This window comes from Humulus lupulus, chromosome 2, assembly GCF_963169125.1.
Source record: "Humulus lupulus chromosome 2, drHumLupu1.1, whole genome shotgun sequence".
Taxonomy (NCBI): domain Eukaryota; kingdom Viridiplantae; phylum Streptophyta; class Magnoliopsida; order Rosales; family Cannabaceae; genus Humulus; species Humulus lupulus.
The window spans coordinates 160,649,715-160,667,757 of NC_084794.1; the positions used below are offsets into that span (position 1 = coordinate 160,649,715).

The window sequence follows — 18,043 nt, forward strand, 5'->3', positions numbered from 1 at the left end:
AAAAAAAATTACATAAGCCATTGGTCGTCGACTTAGTGCGCCAGCTATTTTATTAGCCTTGCCTGGGTGGTACAGTATATCGCAATCGTAATCGTTAAAAAATTATAGCCACCTCCACTGTCTCATGTTTAACTCTTTCTGGGTGAAGAAATATTTTAGATTCTTGTGATCCGTGTATACATCGTAGTGGATCCCATAGAGATAGTGTATCCAAATCTTCACTGCGAACACTACTGCTGCTAGTTCTAAGTCGTGTGTTGGATAGTTTCCCTCATAGTTTTTTAGTTGTCGGGAGGCATATGCAATCAATTTCTCATGTTGGATTAGTACGGCTCTAGTCCTTGACATGATCCATCGCTATAAATGACATATCCCTTGGTACCCTTTGGAATAGTGAGTACGGGAGCAGTCGTTAATCTAGTCTTTGTTTGCACTTCTTTGTCCACTCAAATTTGACGTTTTTTCGGGTTAGTGCGGTCATAGGTGTCACTATTTTGGAAAAACCTTCAACAAAGTACCTATAATACCCTACCAGGCCCAAGAAAATACGAACTTCTTGTGCGTTCTTCAAGGCCTTCCATTGCTTTACTACTTCATTTTTGGCTGGATCAATTGCAATTATGTCTCTTGACACCACATGCCTTAGGAAACTTACTTGAGTCAGCCAAAATTCACACTTGGAGAATTTGGCATACAACTTTTTCTCGCGTAATCGTTGTAAGATCAACTCCAGGTGCTTGGCGTGTTCTTCCTGGTTTCGCGAGTATTCGAGTATATCTTCTATAAATACGATCACAAATTTTTCTTGATACTCACCCAATACCCTATGCATAAGATCCATGAATGTCGTAGGTGCATTGGTGAGTCCAAAAGACATGACCAGGAACTCGTAGTGGCAATACCGAGTTTTGGAATGAAGTCTTGGGAATAATCGATTCCTTGACCTTCAGCTGGTGGTACCCAAATCTCAATTTGATCTTCGAGAATACCGATGCTCCCTGTAGTTGATTGAATAGATCATCAATTCTAGGCAATGGGTATCAGTTCTTGATCGTCAATTTGTTGAGTTCACGGTAGTCTATACACATTCTCATGGAGTCGTCTTTCTTTTTCATGAAAATTACCGGGGCTCTCCATGGGGAATGCCTTGGTCATATAAATCTTTTATCTAGGTAGTCCTGTAATCACGCTTGCAGTTCTTTAAGCTCTACTGGTGACATTGGGTACGGTGCCTTTGAAATAGGTGCAATTCCTGAAATTAACTTGATCTCAAACTCGACTTCCGAATCTGGCGGTATCCCTGGAAGATCCTCAGGAAACACTTCCAGAAATTCGCACACCACTGCTACCTTAGTTGGTTGTAGCTTAGAATCCCTATCCTTGTCTATTACATTCCCAGGTTGCCGATACATCCATCATCTAGTAATTTCCTAGCCTTCAATTTGGAGATTATAGCGAAATTCTTCTCGCAGGTTGTGCCTTGGAATACGAACAGTTCTTCCCCAGGTGAGTTAAAAGTCACCTATCTTCAATTGCAATTCACCACCGCCACGTATTTGGTTAGCCAATCCATACCAAAATAACATTGTACTCATGTAAATCTAAAACTAGCAAATCCACGGTCAACTCTTGACCTTCTACCCAGACTGGTACGACTCTAACCCAAGACCGTACCATCGTATCCTCCCTCGAATGTAAGGATACACCACCTACATTTGCCATAGGCTTAGGCTTCCTATCTATCTTATAAACATATGATGGAGAAATAAAAGAATAGGATGCACCAGTGTCCATCAATGCATATGCTGAGTTATTAGCCATAGGAAGCTGACCTGACACCATGTCGGAAGTCCTAGCTCCTTTATCACCATGTGTGAGTGCATAGACTCGCGGTGCAGTTCCTACTGGCTTTGGTTGGTCATTTCCTCCCTTCTAACCATGAGTCGGGCAGTGTTTGGAGAAATGACCTGGATCTCCATAGGTGAAGCAGTTGTTGTTGTTGCACTCGCCTTGGTGGCACCAATTGCATTTGTTGCATTGTGTCCAATAGTTGTTTTCTCTCCTTGGCTGCTTGTTTTCGAACTTCGACTTGGTGGCTCCATTCTTCATTAATTGTTTCCACCATTGGGAAACCTAGAGTTTCCTAGGGTATTGGTCTTACCCACACTTCTATTGCCTCGGTATGCAAACCTTCCAGAAGGGTCGCTCTTGTTACTAAAGTACCTTCCCCGGTCATTGGAGATATATGCTAGTTCTTCAACCCTTTAGGGCTCTTTCTTCTCTTGTACCATCCATGAATCTTGGAAAATTGCTCGCTCTATGGCTTCATCATAAGTACCCGGGCTGGTGTTCCTGGTATCCACAAATTGAGCTATCTCCCTTTTTAACCCCTTCATGAATTTCCGTACCCGGTTGGCTTCAGTGTTCACCAGATCTAGAGCAAATCTTGTGAGTTAATCAAACTTGCGCACGTACTCCTGTACACTAGATGACCCTTGGACTAAGTTGGCGAACTCAACCACCTTTTGATCTACCACTGTTTGGTTGTAGTACTTGGCATTGAACAGGGTCAAGAATTCTACCCATTCCATTTGTGCAACATCACGCCCATTCCTAGCAATATCCCACCAGATACGGGCATCCCTCCTCAACATATACACCGCACATATTACCTTTTCCCTTTTAGTAGCCGCCACAAAGTCAAAGATTCTGTCCAGCATATTGACCCACTCTTCATCCATCAAAGGGTCTGAAGTTCCTTCGAACACAGGTGGGTTTTGCCTGCTAAACCACTCCGAGATCAGTTTTGGCTATTCAGTTCTTGGTACATCCGCTGGCGGATTTACTCCCACTAGTGGGTCTTCTTGCGCTGGGAAATCCTGTTGTTCGGGAATGTCTTCCCGGGGTGCTGGAAGTGAGGGATTGTGTGGCGCTTATGGGAATCTTTGCATCAACACCTCAGACATCTTAGTATTTGCCGCAATCTGCTCATGCATAGTCTGTTTACCGAGTTTTTCGGAAACGAATACAAACAAAATAATAAAAAGATAAGAACTGTGGAAGTGCGGAAATATAAATAGACAAACAGGTTTTTTACGTGGTTCAGGCGTTAACGAGCCCTAGTCCACGAGTCGATGTTATTATACTTGTAGAGAATTACAGTAAAATGGCTGGTGTACAAGAACCTCACAAACTCACAATGTTTCTCTCGGGTCCTCTTGAAGAAGATGAAGCTAGAGAGATTTTTTGGCAGAGTTCTTGCTCTGTAATTTCTTGGCCTCCCTCCTATCGTAAAATGAGGAGGTCTTTATAGCTAGGGTTTTGGATTAGGGTTTTACTCTGCCCCTATGAGTCTTAATTACACCAGCTGTAAATAGGGGACACAATTACCGTAGTAGCATGGCTACAAGGCTCTACGTAGGTATAATTACATGAAAATATGGGGAATGTCAAAAGGGAGCTGTCTTTTCCAGGCTGTCAGCGGAACAGTAGGCGAAAAGGCACTTTTAGGCGTGCTGGGATGTGTGCGGCCTCGACCTGTCAGGCGGGATCCTGTGTCAGGTGAGTATCATTTCAACTATGCCTCCTCCGTGACTCGACCGCTTGGTCTTCTTCCGTGTGAGGCACGGAACTGTATCCGCGAAGGTAACCTGAAGTGCTTCTCCTGGAAGGACCTTCCCCGAAGGATATCCCTTCGGGAGTCCGGGAGAATTGACGAGCTTCCGGGTTACGGTTGCTTGAAAGAGTGTGCTAGACACTAAACGGGAGAGGCGAAGCCTTTCTGTCCATCCGCGAGCCCTGGTCACCCTTCGTGAAAGATTTTGATAGTTCTGCTTCCCCGAGGCTATCCATCTAAATGCTATCCGGAAATCTGGATAACATTTACCCCCCAAGGTCACGGAGCTTGAGAGGTCCGGGAGCTTGTACAGTCCTCCGGGTATTCTGGTTTCTAGATTAGGCGAGGGGTCACCTCCTGTGTTCCTAGAAGGGTTCATTTTTCCCGTCTGAGTGTTAGTACGAAAAAAAAGGAAATTTCTTCTGTTTGAACTCAAGTACTCAAGTGTGGCAAGGGCCACGCGTCATGCAGGGAATGGCTCTGTGACCAAGACGTGTGCGTGAGTCGACTGGCTGAGTATGCGTGCGTCAGGCGTCTGAGTAGTGATTTGACGGTATTTAATGGTACACCGGGCCCGAGATGGTACAATGATGGGAAATAAATACTTTATTCCCATCCGAGGAGTCATAAATGGGACCGGCACTTCATCCCCAGCCGTTGGATCTGATGCATGCGGTATGGGAAGATCGGGACCGTCCATTTGTGGAATTCGAAATGACTTCGTTCCTGCTATAAAAATGAGGGAACGGACCCTTCTTCCTCTTTACGCTTTCAAATTCTCGAGCTTTCAGATTCTCAGATTCCCAAATCTTCGAACTCTCAAGCTTCCAAGCTTCCTTTCCTTCGAATTCGCCACTTCTTTTGGTAAGGAATCCAGAAACTTTTCTTTCGATTTGGCAGTAGGTTTGCTCGCCGAAGTTCTAGGTTTGAATCGTTACTTGTCTTTGCAGCCTTTACTTCACGTGTTCGTGCGGTGCAGTGACCCGGTTACTCCCTCAATCTTCAACTACCCGAACACCAGTAAGTATTTTTGCTTTTCTTTTTCCTTCTACGCCGCAGATTGTTGGTATTTGTTTTGGTTGAGTTTTCTGCCGGTGTCATCTTTATGCATGCGTGAATAGGGCTTTGATAGGCATGTGACTGATGTGAGTCAATAAGTCATTTCTTTGCATGCTTTGACGATTTGCTTTTGGAAAGTTGTTTCTCGTCTGCTTGTGCTGTTCTGGTTTGTTATTTTAGGGCATAAGCGTGAACGCCTTTAGGGTGTCTTCCCCTGGGAAAACACTTCTCTCGGCGGGCTTAGGCTCGAAGTTTGAATCTGGTTCCTTGCTGTCCTCCGGGTGGCATGGTGCCAACCCCTCGGCAAGCTCGGTGGGAGCCTCTCCAAGCAGTTTTCGGGGAGGGTCTCCCCGACGCCTTTAATACCGTTAGGGTATGACAAGGGTGCTGACTGCTTGGAGTGTTTTCTTCTTTGTTTCTTTTGCTCAGTGACGAACACCTCAAAGGAACAAATCATCGCTACGGTAGAGGCTGAATCTGCCCAGGAGCAAGGTTCCCCTGTTGCCGGCGCAAAGGAGAAAGCAAAAACTAAGGTGGCTGTGGCTAGCCCTCCGACTATCAACAGTTCCATCTGGGAGATGGACCAGAAGCCGAACCTGTTCAGGAACTATGGCATGCTGGAGTTGTATTCCTCAGAGGCAGGCCTGAAGAACATCCCAGGCCTGATGTGGCACCGTCTGTCGGTGCTGGGTGAGTCTGCCAGCCAGAGTCACGAGGGTTTTGGTGCCTGGAGCTGGGCACACTTGCCCCTAAGAAGTTATTTTGCCAACTTCTGCGTGAAGGCGGGGATTGCCCCCTTCGAGTTGATTCCCCCCAGCTACAAGCTTCTAGCGGGGTGGTATATCTTTTGCAAGTCCCGGGACCTGGAGGCCCCTACCCCGGAGGAGGTGCTATACTTCTATGGGCTGAAGTCTCAGCCCATGAGAGGTCATGCAGACAAGGTGGGGTTTTATAGGCTGGAGAGGTATCCGGACGTGATGTGTCCCACATGTCATACCGCGAGGGTTCCAGATCTCCGGGAGTACTGGTTCCTGACGACTGACTTCCCATTGAAGAGGGTGCCAGCTCTGTCTTTGGACTTCAAAGTCCCTGGTAAGTGCTCCTTCCTTTCTTTTCTAACTTTGTTTCTTCACGTTTGGTTTGCCTTCCGGGAGGATCTCTAACACTCATGTTTGGATTTTGCAGAAGCCGTCCCGCGGACACCTCGCTGTGCGGAGATGATAAGGAGGTCAAACTTCTACGAGGGGCTCTCGGAGGAAGAGCTGAAGGTAGAAAGACTTGTGACCACCGAATCTTTGAGGGAGTATGGGATACTCGCCTCTTTCCAAAATATTGAGCCAGTGAGTGGCAGGGGGCAAAGTCAAGTGTCAGCGGACGTCCGGGAGCAGATTGCCCTGAAGCTATCCAAGGTGATCTGCCAGGCGGCCCAGGACGAGAATAATTTATCCCTCAGTTGGGCGGAGAGGTTCCCCGACCCCCAGTCGGAGGAAGAAGAAATCAAGGCTCGCCACGTCGCAGCTTACCCCAATGAAGGGACTCCGGGAGCCGGTACCTCCAGGAAAGGTAAGACTAGCTTTCGATTGATCCACACCCCCAGCCTGTCTGAGGTTTCCCAGACTTCTCAGATGGGGTTCGATCCCCTTTTCCTTAGGCTAGATCCGCATAGGATACCCTTTGACAGATATTGCGATAGGGTAGATGAGCTCCTCGGGTGTTTGAGTGACGGTAGTCTGCCAGAAGGTGTCACCATGGTTGACCCTTCTTCCCTCAGCATGTTATTCCCGGACTTCGAGGAGTACGAGAGCTTCCTGGAGCAGGAAGCGGTGTCTTGTTTTGCTCGGGGAAGGCCATCCACGTTTCTCGTGCATGGTCGTCCCTTTCAAACTTTTCTCTTGTGTTGTTTCTTGTTCCCTGCTGGTGGACTTGTTTGTGCTTTTATGTTGTTGCTTGTTTTGTTTTCTGCTTATCTTTTTTCACATCGCTTGTTGGTTGGCTAACCTTGCTTCGTACATCTCTTGCAGAACATCCCGAAGCAAAGATGTTGGGGAGAGCTACCTCACTTATCAAGAAGGCCGCCACTAGCCAAGACCCGTCCAAGGGGAAAGAACGAAAGGCCAGAGCTGGTAGGGGAGGTAAAGCTGCCATACCCAAGAAGACAAGTGGCGAGGCGCAAGTGTCTCCGGTGGTGGAGAGGCCTCCTGTTAAGGGGCCTTCCGAGACCATGGTGGTCTCGAGTAGTAGCAGCGAGGGGGAAGGTCTTGTGTTCCCCGCGAAGATGACCGAGGTGAGCAAGCGCCCCGGAGGAGAGGCTGAGGGCGACAAGAAGAAACGCCTTAGACATTCTTCTCCCGGAGGTGATGGAGACCTCCGGGCTGCGCGCAGTCCCCGCCAGACTACCCCCACCCAACAGCAACCACAACCCCAACAGCAAAAGCAACAACAACAACAACAACAACAACAACAACAACAACAACAACAACAAAGACAACCAACACCGCCACAGCAGCAGCAAAAACAACAGCAACATCAGCAGCAACAACAAACCGGGGCGGTAGTGTCTTCGCTACCGTCCCTAATACCCCGTCTACCTCCTCCTCCAGTCCAAAGGGAGTCCACCGTTTCGGGGTCTCCTTCTTCTCCTTCTCTTCCACTTTCTCAACAAACAAGCCTTCCTCAGCCTGGCCTGAAGTTCCACTTCCCTCAGAAACCAACCCGTTTCCCCGCTGCCCTCCTGGAGGGTGTAAGACGGGCTGATAATTTTTTGAGGAGGCGGTTGGAGGCCGAGAAGGCTGTTATTCAGGGAAGGGCAGACAACTTGTCTGCCGTGAAGAGAGCTGAGCTGGCAGAAGGGGTGAGATCCCTTCACCCGGCTGGAGCGGTTTTGGATGGCCCAGCCTTGGAGAAGAGGCTGGTGCCTAGGCTCGGACGTGCATTGGCGCCGTTCGGAGCGGAGATGATGGAGGACATGGCTCTGAGCTTGTGCGAGCTCAATTCTGAGAAATGGGCCATCAGTAGCAGTAAGGACCCACTGTTGCTGACACATGCCGTAAAGCAACAACTTTCTGGGGTAAGCTGTCAGTTGTTGTGTCATGGGATCATTTGTCTTAGTACATTTGGTTCTGTTTAACTCATTCTGTTGTCTTTCCTTGCAGGCCTCTCTCATCGCGGAACGCTCATTCCGGGAGGTGGGTGCAGTTCTGGTTCAGCTGGAGGAGAGCCAGGTGGCTTGCCAGGCCTTGGAGGCGGAGAAGCAGAAACTGACCCAACAGGTCGAGAGCATAAAGGGGCAGGCTGTGGAGAAGATTAACCAGGCCCGGCGTAAGGCTGAAGAAGAGGCGGACAAGAAATATCTTGCCAAATATCAAGAGTACCAAGCCAGCGCGGAGAATGAGTTCAAGCAGCGGTCGGATGACTTGAAGGCCAAAAAATCCAAGCTCCAGGAAAAGCTATCCCAGGCCAGGGAGGAGAAGGATACCCTGGATGCCCGCTTGCAATCGAAAAATAATCTCCTCCTTAAGCGGAATGAGGAATATGCCACTCTTCAGAATAGGCTGCACGAGGAGGAGCAAGATCATAAGAGGAGCAAGGATCTCGCGTCTATGCAGGAGTTGGGGCTCGCTGAGAAGGATAAACAGATTGCAGCCTTGCAATTCACTGTCAGGGGGCATGTGACCGAGAAGCAATCCTTGCTGGATCATAATAAGGTGCAACGCAAGGAGATTGATTCCCTTAAGGGAGAGCGGGATGCATCCAAGGCCGAGCTAGAAAAACTGAGGGCTCAATTGGCTGTCGCGGAGGCAAAGCTGGCGACCTCTGAGGCGGAGCGCTTGAAGGAGAAGGAAGATGCCGAGGTGGTGCTGAATAGAACGATTAATCTATCCCACGTGGTCCTCATGCACCAACTTTGGAAAATAAACCCGGAGGTAGTAGGCTACCTGGGAGAGGACGCCGCCGCCATGAGGGAAAAGATACAGGTGTGGGATCAAAGCCCAGAGGTGTACGTCCAGACTTATAACATCGACGAGCCTGCTGGAGCCCCTGAGGCAGAAGATCCCGAAGAGGCGGGGACCTCTGATCCTGCCAGTGATGAATTTCTACCTTCCAACGAGCCGACTCCGCCAGCCCCAGTTGAAACCGCTGTCTCCGAGGCCCCGGTCGTGGAAGCTGCTGCCACCCCAGTGCTTGAAGGGGTCTTATCCTTTGTGTATATAATTTTTTTTTTTTTTTTTGGGGCGAAGCTCGCTGTACTCTTTTTTAATTGCGGGAACATTACAGATGCCCGGTCCGCAGGGCCTTCATTGTAATAATTGTTGAATTCTTCTTTCCTTTTCTGCTGGGTTCCTTGTTTAATTTTGTGTTTAGGGTAGAGACTTTTATACGGTAGAAATGACTGTAGGGGCGCATGAGGTTTTGGTTCCAACGGCCAGACTCCCTCTTTCATCGTACTCAGCTTTCCTAAGGTAAATAGCCAATCCCGGGACTTGTAGTTATACCGTTCGCTGGGATGGATAAGGTGACCCGTTCCATCTCCCCATCGCGATCTTCACAAAGCTTGCGAGGCAAACACTTAATACGATTCCGCGGGATGGTTCCGGAACGAGAGTTCTTTTGGTGAGCGTCGCTAGACTTAGGGCTAGATCTTTGCGAAGCAAAACTAACTGTCGTTGCGGACCTCACGGTGGCCGACTTCAGGGACTTGGCATGAAGCCTTGCGAGGCAAGGTTCGTTCCGGTCGGGGAAATCGTCACGCCTACCATGTGCGATCCTGGAGCAGGGGCTTTGCGAAGCAAGGCCTGCTGTAATTGGGGGATCGATTATATCTGCTCCCAGAGCTGAAGCTTGCGAAGCGAAGCTTGCAGTGGTCGAGGAGCTCGCCATGCATTATTTTGTGAGACCCGGAGCTAAAGCCTGCGAAGCAAAGCTTACAGCGGTCGCGGATCTTGCCATCTTTCGCCTTGCGGGACCCGGAGCTGGAGCTTGCGAAGCAAATCTTTCAGCGGTCGCGGATCTTGCCATGCATTACTTTTTGAGACCTGGAGCTGAAGCTTGCGAAGCAAAGCTTTACAGCGGTCGCGGAGTATTCTGCGAAGGACTTGTCAGGAAGTTGGGGGTGTTTCGGCGTAGCTCTCTGAATGTGCCTCAACCCCCAGTCCTGTTCATCGCTGGGTTACACAGGAGATAATTTTCATGATGCATAATGGCAGAAATTTTCATGGCAATTTTCACATAACCACATAATGCACACATGACACGTAATGCAAATATGTTCATGGCAACAAATCAACCTAAGCTTAACAATTTAAAAATTTCAAACACAACGCTAACACATAAGTGGTGTTCTCTGTATGTTTTGTTCAAGGGGCGTATGGCTATGCCTTAGCCATGTATACCCCCCCAAGTGAGCATGGGGTCCGGACGTCTCCGGACCGCGTGGTCACTTGTTAAAACGCAGCTTGGAACAAAGGGATAAAAAATGCAGTAAAAGCGGAGTGAATCTCTTCGTGTTTTATTAAATTAGCCTGTTAGGCATGTGTTTTACAGCTGGGAGGATTATCTCCATATTTTACATTTTTGCTACGTCCACCAAGGACTTTCGACTAGATAGTCCGGGGCCTACTGATAGTAACAGCGGAGGTGCTCCGCGTTCCAGGCGCGCGGGACTTTAGATCCGTCGTGTCTCTTTAAGTGATACGTCCCATGGCCCACTTTTTCTTGGACTTCATAGGGGCCTTCCCAGTTGGGTCCGAGGACTCTCACTCCCGGATCCTGCGTAGCAGGAAATACTCTCCGTAGGACAAGGTCCCCAACTTCGAATGTACGGCTCTTGACTCTTGTGTTGAAGTGTCGGGCTATCTTGCCTTGGTACATTTTGAGTTAGACTTGTGACTGCTCCCGGAGCTCTTCGATCATGTCCAGGGACTCCTGGAGAAGGGCGTGGTTTCGGGTAGGGTCGTAGGTGTCCTGCCTGTGAGAGGGGATCATAGCTTCTACTGGGATGACGGCCTCGCAACCGAAGGTCATGGAATAAGGTGTGTGCCCCGTCGAAGTTCTTTCTGTTGTGCGATAGGCCCAAAGTACTCGCGGAAGCTCTTCCGGCCAGTGAGCCTTGCATGCTTGGAGTTTTTTCTTCAACGTGGTCTTTAAGATTTTGTTTACTGCTTCCACTTGCCCATTAGCTTGAGGTCTGGCGACTGCGGAAAAGCTTTTGATGATTCCATGCGAAGCACAGAAGTCCGTGAAATGCTCACTATCAAATTGCTTCCCGTTGTCGGACACAATTTTTCGTGGAAGCCCGAAACGACACACTATATTCTTGATGACAAAGTCCAGTGCTTTCTTAGACATGACCGTGTTCATAGGTTCAGCTTCAGCCCATTTGGTGAAGTAGTCTACCGCGACTATGGCATACTTCACTCCACCCCTTCCAGTTGGAAGGGAACCTACTAGGTCAATGCCCCAAACGGCGAACGGCCAGGGGCTGGTCATTAAGGTAATTTCTGTAGGCGGCGCTCGCGGAACCTTGGCGTACCTCTGGCACTGCTCACATTTTCTGACATAATCCACACAATCCTTCTTCATGGTGGGCCAGAAGTATCCTTGACGAAGGATCTTTTTGGAGAGGCTCAGCCCGGAGGTATGGTCGCCACAGAATCCTCCGTGAATCTCATGGATGATGGTGCTGATTTCGGTTCCGGCAACAGAAAGTGAGAAAATAAAAAATAAATGAAAAAAAAAAACTGAATCCTTAAGGGTGTGATTGGTATAGAATTCCAATCAAATTTTATGTTTTTAAAATTTAAAAATTGTGGGACCTACACAAAAATCTTGTTTGGTTTATCATTTTTGAAAACTATTTTTAAAAACAAACTCTAATTTATAAAAGGATTTAGGAAATGATGTTTTCACGTTTTTTTTTTCTTTCTGACCACTTGTTTCAAGGACTCATAATGTTCCTCTCTCTCTCTCATAACATCTCATCTAAGGCTCATCTCACGGATCTTGCTTCTCTATCTCTCTCTTTATATTATTTTCTAATAAATAATATTAATTTATATATTAATAGACTTTTTACATTTTTTTTAAGGTGCTATGTTGTACAATAATTTTTCTTTACTGACAATTTTTTTTCTTCTTTCTACAATTCTAGTGTAAAAATATTTACTGTATTTTTTTTAATAAAAAGGGTATTTTCTTCAATTTAAAATTCTTATTCACCTCCATAACTATATATATTTGTTAAAATATTTCATTGTAAAATTATACAAAGGGATGCAATTGATTCTAATTTATAATATATTTTTTAAAATAAAATTCAACTAATGATAAAATATTTTATAAAATCAAGATTACAAAAAAAAATTACTATTAATAAATAAATATAAATTTATCATTTCAATTCTATACTAAAAGTTAAATATTATAAAATAAAAATAGCTAACAAAGTAAAATATTTTTCTAAGTCCACAAATTGTAAATTGAGTTTAAAAAAAAAAAAAAAAATTCTTGCTAATTTTCTTTTATTTTTCTTAAAGTCTTTATTTTTTTTCTTTTGTCAATTTTACAAGTCAATCTACTTTTTAAAATTTTTATCCATATAAATTTAGTAAAATAATTAATTATAAAATCATATAACAGAAATTAATTTAATTCTAATTTACAATATATTTTCTAAAAAAATTCATTGATCAAATAAAAATTACAAAAAATAAATAAAAAAAATATTTTCACTTCAATTATTATTATACCAAAAATAAAAAATATATATTACATATTCAATTTTTAGATTTTCTACCAAAAAATTATTCAATTTTATAAAACTCAAAAATAGTTAACGGACAATACATTCAATCACATTTTCATAAACATATTTTCAAATACTAAATCTAGATTCTTTTTTCAGAATCATACTTTTTCAAAATACAATTTTTAAATCACTAATCAATCATGCCCTAAAAAAATATAACTTTAATTTATAAAAAAAATCAAAGTTAATTACAATGCAATATTGTTATGAATTTAATTAATGCACTATTATTAAATTTTAATTTATCAATATAATTAAATTTTACTTTAAGCTAATCCAATCACGTATTCAGTGTCTGTTATATTTTCAAATTTAATCCCAATCACAGATTCAGTTTTTTAAAACTCAAAAACAGTTTACTGACATTGAACCAATCGCATTTTCAGAAACATGTTTTCAGTCACTAAATTCAGATTTTCATTTCAGAATCCCACTTTTCAAAAATACAATTTTCTAATCGCGAACCAATCAGACCCTAATCTCTCAAATCTGAATCCCTAATCTCTCTCTATCACATTCGCTTTCTCTCTTTCTCTATACTGAAATCCAACTGAAGAACACCATAAGCAGGCCTACTGAATTCTTTAGTTTCTTGCCACTCTCTTCCGTTGAGTTGTTGAAGCACACACGACCACAACACTGCCGAAGCAAGAACCAGGTAACCCTGCTGGTATATTTATATTTTTTCTTTTCAGATTTCAAATTAATATCAAGAAAATGTTTTGAACATAATCAGTATGTATATATTTGTTAATGTTGGGATTGTTTTAGATTGAGAGAACACAAAGAAAAATGACAAAATATATTTGTTCATGTTCGTCATCCAAAAATGGCACCCTTTTCAGGAACTTCAGAGGCAGATTGGCATGATGGAAGCCAAGTTAAGGCAAACATTCCAATTTCTCCCCCCCACTAAGCTCAGCATAGTAGGATTAACTCCTGCCACTCAGCGTAAATCATTCTCAAGCTCATCATAGGCTAAGCAAATTATTTCCTTGAATCCTTTGTCTTTGAAGAAACATGGTTGTGGTAGAAGCCCAATACATGCTTGTTTAGAGGTTAGTTATGTTCTGCTCAGAGTTTGAATTGAGTTTCTGGTATTTAAAATATGGGCAACAACAAGCTTGGGTGTCAACTTCTATTACTGTACAAGTATATGGTTTTCATTTTATTATTAATGAATTAATTTACATACACGACTTTTTCTCCAGTGGTATGTGTTTGGTTATCTTGTTTCTCCCATAATCACTCATTCACCTGCAGGAGGAGTTTTTGAAGGATGTGATGCAGTTTCTAATGCTTCGAGGACATACCCGACTTATCCCTCAAAGTGGGATTGCTGAGTTTTCGGATGCCATACTCAATGGAAAGCATCTTGACCTCTACAATTTGTAAAAAGAGGTGAGCTCTTTTTCTTGGGCTCCAACTTGTTTCATTCAATTTAAGTGTAGGAACTCTTGAATTGATATTTTTGGTACTGATGCCTTTCAGGTGGTTACCAGAGGTGGCTTTCATGTTGGTAATGGCATTAACTGGAAAGGACAAATCTTTTCTAAGATGCGCAATTACACCATGACCAATAGAATGACTGTATGTACAGAACTCTTTGATATAATACCACTTTAGTTATCTTATGACAATAAGGATGACCAAAAGAAGTGTGATTATGGCCTTGGAAGAGGTGATATTTAGATTATAAAATATGCATTGTATGTCTTTGTATTGTAAAGAAAAAAGAAGAAGAAATTACGGTAAAGCTATGGGCAGAAATCAAGATCGTAATTTCTATTAAGTATCTTCCATTTGTGTTTCTTTCATTCTTTTTTCTTTTTTAGCATCTCTGTATCTATCTTTGTGTTATTCTATAAAATTTCAAAGTATAGTACTGAGGTGCTTACTCTCAAAATTCCCAGATTTTATTTTTGTTCATAGATAACTTGTTCTACTTTTGTCTACAATTTGACTGATTTTAAGATAGAATTGTTTTTCGATAATTATTCTTTTCACCACTTCCGTTTTCACATTATCAGCAAGTGGCTTTCATTTCCTCGTAATATTTTGATGATTGATGCAGAAATTGGAAGACTCTTTGATTAATGCAAAGAAAACCTCATCATACAATAAGACACAGTAGACTCTGTTTGTTGATCAAGACGTTATGGCGTAATTCCCACCGCTTCCGAGTCAGTTCGCTACTGAGTCTACCAGTTAATGAATCGGATTGAAAAGCAAATGGGTTACGCTTCTCTGATTTCCTTGCTTCTCCTTACTCTGATCCTACCCTTCTCATCTGGTAAATCCGATGGACTCTGTGTTTCCCAAGGTGGTCGCTTTCCACCATTCTCATCTGACGGGAAGCCTCCAAAAAAGGTTAGCAGGGGATCCAAAGATCTGACACTTTTCAGGGTGTTCCGCCAAAAAACTTGCTGTGATGTGGCTCAGACACACCCTGCACTGCTAAACATAAGGAAGCTTGCTTCAACTGGGGAGGCCAATCAAGAGTGCTTGCAATTGTGGGAGCTAATAGAATGTTCCATATGTAATCCACAAGTTGGCGTTCATCCAGGACCTCCTAGATTATGTAGCTCTTTGTGTGACAGTTTTTAATGCTTGCTCTGATGCTTGCTTCTCCATGGAGGCAATGACACAGGTTCTAGCACCATGTGGGGTAAATGATATTGTTTGTGGTAGGGCTTCACAGTGGGTTCATAATGGCACAGAGTTGTGTCATGCTGCAGGATTTGCTATTAAAGATGATCTGCTTGGTGAAGAAACTTCTTGCTATGGTGGTAAAGCCAGTCTAAACTTAATTTCTGATTCATGGAAATCTTCACGGTCATCTTCAATGCCCCAGAAAACTGGGGCTGTAGGCCTGTTAGATGATTTTCATCAGTGGGTGCTGGAAATGGCATTTGCTGATAGAGTTTCATGGGCAGTTGGAGGGATGGTTCTTACAACTGTATTATTGTTTTTGAGCAAACGGAAAAGTCACAACCATCGTCAGAAACTAACTGCTATTCAACGCACTGCTAGGAAAATGGAAGCCCAAATGAACCAGAACTATCCTGGTTACCAAGCAAATAAGAAGGCAAGTAAGAGATGATTTTTCTATATGTGAACATATAATTAGTTGATCAATTTTCCTCTTGAAATGTATTATTAAATTACTTGTCTAGCATAGTTAGTTGAGTTATTGTAACATTAAAACAATTTTTGTTTCCTTTTGTTTTTACTATTTTATTATTAGAAGTTGACATGTATCAAAAAAATACAATAACACACAGTTGACCAAGGTATTTTCAAATATTTATTAATATAAAGCTGGTGAAAATTCTACTCAGACAATGATTGGACTGGATTCAATGCTGATGTTTCTTTAATCATTTGCAGCTTCACAAATGTTTTCTGCAAGTAAAAGATTATACGCAAAGACTTAAAAGCAGTGAAAAACAACTTCAGGTTGGTCATCTCTGAGAATCCTTATATGTATAGGAAACAATAAAAATACCATATCTGACTCTTTTTTTTTTCAGAGATAGTGCACATAAATCTTTTTACTCATCTTTATCATTATGCCATTTTGCATATATATTGAGTTTCATTTTCTGGTGGAATTTTTATGTTTCTGTAGCATACAGATTTACTTGCTGTGTGTATATGGAATTTAACATTTTATCAGTCTTAGGACTATCAGTCTATTCATTTGCTCTTTTTGCTGCTTTGCATGCAGGGTTATGATATTAGCTTCCTTATAACAAATTACCACTGTGAGGATATGCAGAAGCACAAGCTCATTGATTTTATCGTACAATTCATGGAGGCAAGAACTTTATTAAAATCTCATAAAATTCATATTTCAATAAATGGTAGTAGATATATGTGTATTCCATTTGATAGTTTAATATTAAGTGATTCAGGACATAACAATGAACCCCATAAGTTTCTACAGTCTAATTCCGAAACAATTCCTTTCAAGAACACATATTTACAGTTGTTTAGTAGAGTTCAGATAGTAAATACTCAATCGTATGCGATTTCCCTGTATTTATACATTGTCATCTCAGACCTGAACTAGATATTGAACAAAATTATCCTTTATGGTTCAACTGGGTATCGAAAACCTGATGCAGTGGTTAAAACTCTGGGAAAAGGGTTTAGGAGTTCATTGTTTTGTAAATATGAAGGTTTGCTTATTATTTTTTTTCTTATTTGTATAGGGTTTTCATGTTGATTACCTTCCTAAAGGCAGAAGGCAGTGGCTTGCGTTTAACGTGCGCTCTGCTGATGATGAAGGGGGTTGGAAAGCATCTCTTGCAGCAGTTGCTGAATTTAACAGGCTCAAGGTTTGTTGGCTTAATAATTTCATGATATTTGTTTTAAAATAAATGAAACTTTATTTTCTTATTTCCTCAGCATTCTATCGCTTCTCCTTAAACATGGCGCTAGAGTGAGCCAAAAGAATAAATTAGGATTGACTGCATTTCATACGGCTGCTGGTAATGGTAACTCACAGGCACTTCAGGTATGAAAAAAATCTCACGTCAATCTAGTCTGGTGTTCTCTTTGAGTTGACAAATATGCACATGTTTCTTTCTAGAAATTTATTAGTTTTTTAACTTTGAGCTGACAGATCCTTCTACTGGAAGATCTTGATGGTATCAACTACAAGACAGAGATGAAAGAAACGCCACTGTTTTTTGCAGTAAAGAATGACCATATGGATTGTGCAGAGATTCTTTTACGCTGGGGAGCAAATTAGTGAAGTTCTGAATTTGCGGTAGGAACAATGTTTAGTCCTTTTCGTCCTGCTCATAACGACTATGTTCATTTTACTTTGTAGTCTCTAAGAATAAGACCATCGCCCATGCACTTCTGATGCTTTCTTTTATTTTTTGCTTGCGGCTGTATGCATATGCATGAACAGACCATTATATATGCTCTTCAATTCAACTTATGCTTACCAGTAGACAAAGACCAATAGATTTAGCAAAGTCGCAAGATATGCGTTTTATGCTAAATCCAACCAATATCAGTCTTAGTAAGTTGAATTTTACTCTATTTATTTTATATTTTTAATGCGATTATAATAATGTAATCTCACTTCTCTGGTATCTGCATGCAGTAAATCGTAACCTCTCTTTGCTACAGAAACATACAACATTGTTACAAGATGATGAGTTTTTCTTGGACACTGAAGGAACACTCCTAAGCATGACAGATGGAGAGACCCCCTACGGAAGGTGCTACTAATGGTCTTCTATGTTCCTGGGATATTTATATCCATTAATATGGTCTCATTAAATTCATAAAAAAAAATAAAGTTTCATAAAAATAAATGAATTTTTTTTTATTTGTTCCTGGTAAAATATTTTGAATTATTGTATACGGATAGAGAAGCTTCTGTTTGACCCCTATACATTTCATTCAGAAAATGAGAAAATCATTTGTCCCATGGTAATAAGCAAATAAGTAACTAAGTCAATCTATCACTCGTTTAGTACCTGCATCTACCTTTAGCTGTCATAATTGCATTTTTTTTTCCTTTTACAACAGTAATAAAAAAA

General features: G+C 42.5%; 1 protein-coding gene, 1 long non-coding RNA gene and 1 pseudogene across 3 annotated transcripts; all 3 read left to right on the forward strand.

The window, feature by feature from the left end:
- Positions 1-12,961: 12,961 nt before the first annotated feature.
- On the forward strand, positions 12,962-13,867 carry LOC133816382 (uncharacterized). Its single transcript, XR_009885200.1, has 3 exons — positions 12,962-13,137; positions 13,325-13,537; positions 13,743-13,867. It is a non-coding gene; the product is annotated as an uncharacterized LOC133816382 (long non-coding RNA).
- Positions 13,868-13,975: 108 nt separating this feature from the next.
- Positions 13,976-15,916, forward strand: LOC133814883 (folate-binding protein 1-like; annotated as a pseudogene).
- Positions 15,917-16,165: 249 nt separating this feature from the next.
- Positions 16,166-17,527, forward strand: LOC133816383 (uncharacterized). 2 transcript variants are annotated; one of them, XM_062248912.1, is made up of 5 exons: positions 16,166-16,299; positions 16,697-16,822; positions 16,893-17,001; positions 17,110-17,256; positions 17,444-17,527. In XM_062248912.1, exons 2-4 carry the CDS (start codon positions 16,704-16,706, stop codon positions 17,236-17,238), a joined length of 357 nt encoding a protein of 118 aa, XP_062104896.1. In that variant the 5' UTR covers positions 16,166-16,299; positions 16,697-16,703; the 3' UTR covers positions 17,239-17,256; positions 17,444-17,527. The 2 variants fall into 2 exon arrangements, with proteins under 2 accessions (XP_062104896.1, XP_062104895.1); XM_062248911.1 differs by having other exon boundaries at positions 17,110-17,527.
- The last annotated feature ends 516 nt before the right edge of the window (positions 17,528-18,043 follow it).